Source organism: Sinocyclocheilus rhinocerous, unplaced genomic scaffold (genome assembly GCF_001515625.1).
Source record: "Sinocyclocheilus rhinocerous isolate Xijiao unplaced genomic scaffold, SAMN03320098_v1.1 scaffold263, whole genome shotgun sequence".
NCBI classification, from domain to species: Eukaryota; Metazoa; Chordata; class Actinopteri; order Cypriniformes; family Cyprinidae; genus Sinocyclocheilus; species Sinocyclocheilus rhinocerous.
The window spans coordinates 3,281,887-3,289,733 of record NW_015645086.1 but is presented as its reverse complement, the minus strand read 5'-3'; the positions used below and the strand labels follow the sequence as shown (position 1 = coordinate 3,289,733).

Sequence of the window (7,847 nt, the reverse complement as noted above, 5' to 3'; positions counted from 1 at the left end):
ACCCCAAAAAAAAAAAAAAAAACTTTTTTTTTTTTTTTTTTTTTTTTTTTTTAACAAATTATAAACACCAAATTTAAGTGCCATATTTGGCCTGCGGCTTGAAGAAAGCTTGACAAACTATGAACTGTAGCTTTACTAAAAAGCCGATGGCATCCAAAACATGACTTTTCACAAGACATTTTTCAAAATATCTTCTTTTGGGCTCCACGGATAAAGAAAGTCGGGCAGGTTTGGAACCTAATGAAACTGTCATCATTTGCTCACCCTCATTTCTGGGTGAACTCTCAGAAGCAGATGTCAATCTCTTGTTTTCCTCGTGTTGTCACAGGATACTCGACTGGAGTACAGCAGGTTCATCCAGCCCTGATCCAGAGGCAGTATGGGTAAGCATCTCTTCTCATTCTGCTAATGTCAGGGGTGAGGGAATAACATGAAATCCTAGCACGACCCCTCAGAAACAGTCCTGTCAAAACTGCAGTTTCATTTAGCCTAAAACTGTCAGTTATTCTTAACAATCCTCTCCTCTCACATCCCGTCTCACTCAGATCTGAGGACACGAGCCGTGAACATTAGTGCAGCTCTTCCTCACTCTTTTTTGTCACGTGTTTACAGTACCGTCTGCGGTTTATTTTCATCTCTCTGCCTCCTTCCCAAATTCTCTCTCACACCGTCACTCGGTCTCAGTTTCTCTCTTTTTACTCTCTTCCTCTTTCTGTATATCCCTCTTGGTTCCTTTCTGACAGTGTTTCTCTTTCTTTAACTTTCTCGACTCTCTGTCTCTCTTCCCTATCCTGTTTGACCTGTTTGTCTGTCAGTTAGGTCACCACCTGCCTCAAGTCTGCTAAGCAGCCAGGTGTTATGCAAAACAAACCCTCATCTCTCTCTTTCTTTGTCTCTCTTTGTCTATCTTTCTTGTTCCCTATTCCACCCACACATACTCCCCAACATCTGAATCATATTATGCATATATTTCAAAGTAATAGTTCTTTAAAAAATGTATCATTGTTTACTCGCCCTCATGTTATACCAAACCCATAGTTTTTTCTACACAAAGGTAGATCTTAAGGGCTGCACAGTTAATCGAATTTCTAATCGCGATTACAATTATGGACAATTACAATTAATGCCGCTATTACATAATCGTTCAAAGTCCACTTGTGTTATTCTGAGTGCTTGTGTTTTTTGTTTTCTTTCTACAGGTTATCTTAAGGGTTGTCCCATTGTTTTAATTGATATAATACCATGCATATTTTTACTTTTTTATTATTTAAAGAAGAAACCAATCCAATGTATAGTTGACATTTGAGGCTTATTAGAAAAGCAATAGAAGTTTTTCAGTTAGTGTTTTCAGCTTGTTTATTTTCATATAAAAATACGGCGTGCAGTTGCTTCAAACAGTGGTTTAACATCATTCAATGTAAATTGTGATAATCGTAATTAATAATCGCAATTACAATTTCAAAAGAATAATCGACAATTATTAATTTTGTCATAATCGTGCAGCCCTAATTTTAAGTCATAAGGGCTACATTTATGATTATGACTTATGGTACCTAAAAAAAACTTTTTGGACCATGGTAAATTTCTTCACAAATTTCTATGGAAAACATAATATTGCATTTATGGTTTAACATGCATATTTTCCCTAAGATGCTCAATTTTAATTGTCAGTTACTGTTTGAAAGGTAGGTTGTTGTTGACTCAACAACGTAAAATAGTTCAAATACAGTAAAATGTTAATATTGTGAAAAATATTATTATTAGTAATATGGGCTAAATTTATGATTATGACTTTTACGGTACTTTTTTGTGCTGTTTAGAGCTTGACAACTGTCATTGGATAGAACGAGGTGAAAAAAATTTCTTCACAAATTTCTATGGGAAATATATATTTTTTATTGTTATTAATAATAATAATAACAGTAACAATAATGAATACACTACTGTTCAAAAGTCTGGGATCAGTAAGAGTCTTTTAAAGAAATGTTTACTTTTATTCAGCAAGGATACATTAAATTGATCAATAAAGACATTTATAATGCTATAAAGATTCCTAATATAAATAAATGCTTTTTTATTTTCTATTCATTGGAGTATTTAAAAAATCCTGAAAAAAATATATATGTATCACGTTCCACAATAATATGAAGTAGCACAATCGTTTTGATTGATAATAATCAGAAATGTGACACTGAAGACTGGAGTAATGATGCTAAAAATTCATCTTTGCATCACAGGGATAAATTACATTTTAAAATACATTCAAATACCAAACAATTATTTTAAATTGTAGTTAAATTAATTTTCGGGCTACCAAAATCTGAAGAGTACCTGCCCGAAGGGCTACCAGGGATTTTGAAATTTTGCGAGTTGTAACTCTTGTAAATAAATAACCAATCTCTGTGTGTACAGTGAGGTCTAGTGTTTAGAACAGCAGTGAGTGCCATATTTTGTAGACAGCTTGAATGTGTTTTTTATCCTAAAGTTAAAGGGTCTTGTCTATACCTGTGGGGGTCTCTATTTAAACTCACTGTCAGATGGTTAGCTTTTTGTTTTGAACAGGTGTCTTGTACCCATTGTGGGTCTGTTTGCAGTGTCACTTAATAGTGCTACTGATCATTAACCCTAATCATTAACTTCCTCTTTGAGATGGCCAATGCTAATAATGAGAAACCTATTAGAGGCGAACTTAACTCCACTACAGTAATGGCCAACAGACTGCAAACAACAAACAGACCTACAACAGTATGTTAGCTAAAGGCTATTCGGACATGCTAACAGTTAGCATAAGGCCTGATTAAAGAGATACTACACCCAAAAATGTAAATTGTGTCATTATTTAATCACCTTCATGTCGTTCCAAACCTGTAACTTTCTATATTGTGGAAAACAAGAAGGTTGAGCAATGAGGTTCAATGTATGGACAATGAAAGAGACCGTTTTCATACAGGTTTGGAGTGACATTTTTATTATTTTTCAGTGAACTCTATATTTAAGGTAACTAAAGAGATTGTCAGTTCTGATTAGGATGTGAGATTATTCGAAGCATCCAGTCAGTGTGTTGGTTTATCACTACTCGGTTAGCTTACTTAGTGAGTAGCATGTCCTTGTTGAGAGGAAGATGGCCCCTGCTGTCGTTTTGATTTGGCACTCTCGCCATCTGTTGGCTGGCATTAGAGGGATTTTCCCGTCTGGGGAGTATGGTGTTGGTTTTGGGGTTTCCTGAGGTAGGAGGCTTTAGCAGGGTGATGGGGATTACAGGAGCGGAGGGTGCCGCTAACAAACCCCCTGTGGTTGGGGGTTGGCCAGCACACAGCATTGTGGGAGGTCTGCAGGTTTAGGGAGCTCTGCTGAACCAGCACAATGAGGATCAAACTACTTGAGCATCTCAGATACACATACACGCTCATATCTCTCTTACACCATCGGCTTGTCATGTGCCTCGAGCCTGATATACGTTCACTGACATTTGACCTTTATCACTTGGTGGCAACATTCACACCACTATACCAGCGGGCAGCCATGTGACACTCTTGTATTTATTATTCAAGATGCATAATTTATATTGATTAATGCAAAAAAAAAAATGGAATCATTGTTGTTTAATGTTTTTGAAATAGGTCTCTTTTGCTCACCAAGGCTGCATTTTTTTTTATCGAAAATACAGTAAAAACAGTAGTATTGTAAAATGATTACAATTTAAAATAACTGTTTTCTATTGTAATAGAGTTTAAAATGTAATTTATTGCTGTGATCAAAGCTGAATTTTCAGCATCATTACTCCAGTCTTCAGTGTCACATGATCCCTCAGAAATCATTATAATATGCTGATTTGGTGATCAAGAAACATTTCTGATTTCTGAAAACGGTTGTGCTGCTTTATATATTTGTGGAAATCGTGATACTTTTTTTTTCTTTGAATTCAGATTCTTTGAAGAATTTGGATTTTTTTTTTTTTTTGATGAATAAAAAGTTGAAAGTAACAGAATTTATTAGACATAGGAATCTTTTTCTAATTGTATAAATACCTTTACTGTCAATTTTGATCAATTCCTTGCTATGGAAGCCTGTTTCTGCCACTGAATAAAAAATGCTGACATTTTTCTCAGAATTGTGTGATATAAACTCGCAATTGCGAGAAAAAAAGTCAGAATTGCAAGATACAAACTCATAATTCTGACTTTATGACTCAAGTTTATATCACGCAATTCTGAGGGGGAAAAAAGGCAGAATTGTGAGATAAAGTAGCAATTTCCTTTTTTTATTTATTTTTATTAAATGGTGGAAACGGGCTTCCATACCTTGCTGAAAAAAAGTGACTCATTTATTTCAAATGTCTTCTATTTACTGGGTAGAAAGATATAAATATTATTTATTTTGCACATTTGTTATGTTTTTAGGGTTATGCATTATTCATTTCAGACAGCTGTGAATCTCTGTGCCCTACAATGTCACACAAGCTCTCATTTTTGCAGCACTACATTTAGTTAGAATGACGTGACAAGGGTGGCCCTCTCCCAAATTACCCCCTGCACTTATTCATCAGTAATTTAGTGATTGCCCGGTTTCTTTCTGTGTTTGCCTGGTAAGATATGACCTTTAAAAACCCCTCTGTCTCTCTGTCTCTTCTTGTCTCTGCCTCACACCCAACAGCTGGTGCTGCTAAAAGTGATATTCTGCTCTGAGCATGACGGCACGACCTAAGATCATTCGTCCTTCCTCTTTTGTCGTCATAATTTGCTATCCCTTCTGCATCTCTTCATTTCTCTTTGTGCTTCTGTTCTTTGTCGCTCTCTGCACAGAAGAAAAGGCTTCCTGCATCCCCACATCATCAAAACCACCTAAAATATTACAGATGAACACTCAAACAAAAGTAAAATATCACAGATACTGTGTTTTAGTTATGCGCTGAAGAAAACATGACTCAAATGCAGTAAACAATACACGCATCTGACCCGGAAGGCAAGCCACTTTAAACTGCATGCTGAGTTAGTTTGAAGCGCTTAACATAAAGCATGTCTCATGTTTAGGACATCTCGGATAATGCACTTCTCCCACAGCAACTTACTACTACAGCTTACTGTCCTCTAATTTTCAGATGCGTTCACAAAAGTTTTGCACACACAGAAGTTCCGCACATATAATTAAAACGATACTGCATTTGTTTGATACTCGTGTGCCAAACCAAAAGACCCGAACAGAAAATGTTCAGTACAAATACGTCTACCGTAGCATTCCCTACTATTCACAATTTTTATGCGGCACGCAGAGTTTCAAATCAAGCTACATTTACATTAATCAAGATACATTTGGAAATGTTCACACTAGCATTTTCAAGCGTTTTCCAAAAGTTTCTCATTCACACTGAAACATCAGGAAACGCTAAATTCACCTTACTGCACACGTGTAAAACCTCCTAAAAGCTCACTGAGATGATACAGCTGGAACAGCGTGAAAGTGAATATCTCATAACAGGCATAATACTGGTATAAACATTGATATTTATCAGTACATCACTAAATATGCATCATTTTTAATGCCTCTGTTTCACACTCTAACATGAAAACATTTTCAAATGTATCTACTAGGGAAACCGTTTTCAAAAAGCGCTGTTTTTAAAGGACAACAATGCTGTCTGAGTGTGGACGGAAGGCCAAAACAGAGCAGAGAAAAATGTGTTTTCAAAAGTATTTGGAAAAAATGTCCTGGCTCTTCCAAGCTTTATAATGGCAGTGAATGGGTGTCGAGATTTTGAAGTCCAATAAAGTGCATCCATCCATCATAAAAGTGCTCCACACGGCTCCGAGGGGTTAATAAAGGCCTTCTGAAGCAAAGCGATGCATTTGTTTAAGAAAAATGTCCATATTTAAAACTTTATAAACCGTAATCTCTAGCTTCCGCTGACTGTCGGTCGCCCGTTCACAACAGTTTTTGAGTGAACTATCCCTTTAATGTAGATGTAGACTCTGTCACTAATGAGGCTACAGCTTCGTTAGGAAGCTGCCTTCAAGCAGTGGTTCTCAATGAAGTCCTGGAGTTTACCAGCACTGCACGTTTTGGATGTCTCCCTTTATTCTTATATTGATATATTTTATTGTTATAGTTGCAGTGTAACCCAAAAAGATCTTGCAAGTCCTTTTCTTCTGTATTGACATACATCCGAGTGAAACAGATTATCAAAAAAGAAAAAATGTTAAAAAAAAATTGGGACTTGGTTCTGTCCGTCAGATGATTGGATGGAAGCAGATCTGAATGTGAGTTTGCAGTTGATTGTCATTTCACCAGAAGACAGAGTTATATTTTTATTAAAGGGGTCATATGATGCTGCTAAAAAGAACATTATTTTGTGTATTTGGTGTAATGAAATGTGTTTGCGGTTTAAGGTTCAAAAAACACATTATTTTCCACATACTGTACATTATTGTTTCTCCTCTATGCCCCGCCTTTCTGAAACGCATCGATTTTTACAAAGCTCATCGTTCTGAAAAGCGAGGTGTGCTCTGATTGGCCAGATATCCAGTGCGTTGTGATTGGCAGAATACCTCAATCGTGTGACGTCCAAAGAGAAAGGAAAAATTGAAATCACATCATATGACCCCTTTAAAGTTTATGAGGTCAAAAAATAAATTTGACATTAAATTAAATTAAACATGCCTAGTTGAATCTTTCACAAAAAGATCAAAAAATAAATAGGGTGAATTTTCATTACCCCTTATTTTTTTAAATCAGCCCATTTATAAAGGCTCCAAGACCTGACAAGTTCATCTAACGGTTAGAAGGCAGCTGTCTATGCAGGCAGCACACTAGGTTTTGGAAGAGCTGAAGACATGCAATCATTTCCATCTTATTTGTAGCTATCAGTTCACCCTACTTTGTCAGTCCTCACACCCTTGTCAACTTTGGTCTTTTTTTATTTTGCCTCGTCTCTGTTTCTCTCTCTCCTCCTCCTCGTCTCTCTCAATCCCTCTATTTCCCTGTCTGCATTAGCGTTTGCTAGGATGAATAGGGTCAGTAAGGACGGCGGACTCTGTTGGTTTGCCTACTCCACAAAGCCGCTGTCAGTCCCTATAAATCATCCTTCAGCCCAGGACGCCATGCAGCGAGGGACTGGCAGACGAATGACACTGCAGCTGTGTATGCGTGTGTGTGAGGGGAAGTGTATGCTGCTGCAGATGTGTGAGTGTCTTCGGCTGTGTATGAGGATGTTGCTGGCTTTGTGTTTTCAATATTTTGAGCTCAGTGTCGGCGGCCCCTCTGGGTTCCTCTTTGTTTTTGACTGTGTCTCATGGGTCTGTGGGTAGCAGCCTCTGGTCTCTCTTTCTTTCTCTCTCTTTAGTGCTTCAGTTTGCTATGATGTTTGGCTGTGATATCATCAGGCAGAAATTCATAGGAAATATTAATGTGGTCAGTGAGCAGGTCAGTCAGAAGAACAGAGTAGCTGCATTTATAATACACCATGTTTATTCATGTTACAGTTTCATTACACTACTGTTCAAAAAAGTATGGGGTCAGTAAGAAGTAGGAAGTAATAAGGATGTATTATTTTAATCAAAAGTGGCAGTAAAGACGTATATGATGTTACAAAAGATTTATATTTCAAATAAATACTGTTCTTTTGAATTTATATTCTATACTTCCAATCATTAGAGAATCCTAAAAAAAAATCACAGTTTGCACAAAAATATTAAGCAGCTCAACTGTTTTAAACATTGATCATAATAAGAAATGTTTCATGTTTAAAAATCTTAGAAAAACTTCAAGGTAATTCCAAATCCTTAGTTCCATATATATATATATATATGTGTATGTGTGTGTGTGTGTGTGTGTGTGTGTATATATATATATAT

The 7,847-nt window shown here is 36.5% G+C and overlaps 1 protein-coding gene across 1 annotated transcript in view; it reads left to right on the top strand.

Moving 5' to 3' along the window:
- The window catches only part of LOC107705751 (RNA-binding protein 38-like), a 38,800-nt gene that overhangs the window by 27,632 nt on the left and 3,321 nt on the right, over positions 1-7,847 (top strand). Inside the window, exon 4 of the mRNA XM_016509208.1 lies at positions 329-383. Within this exon, the coding sequence (XP_016364694.1) occupies positions 329-383 (55 nt within the window). The remainder of the gene's footprint in view (positions 1-328; positions 384-7,847) is intronic.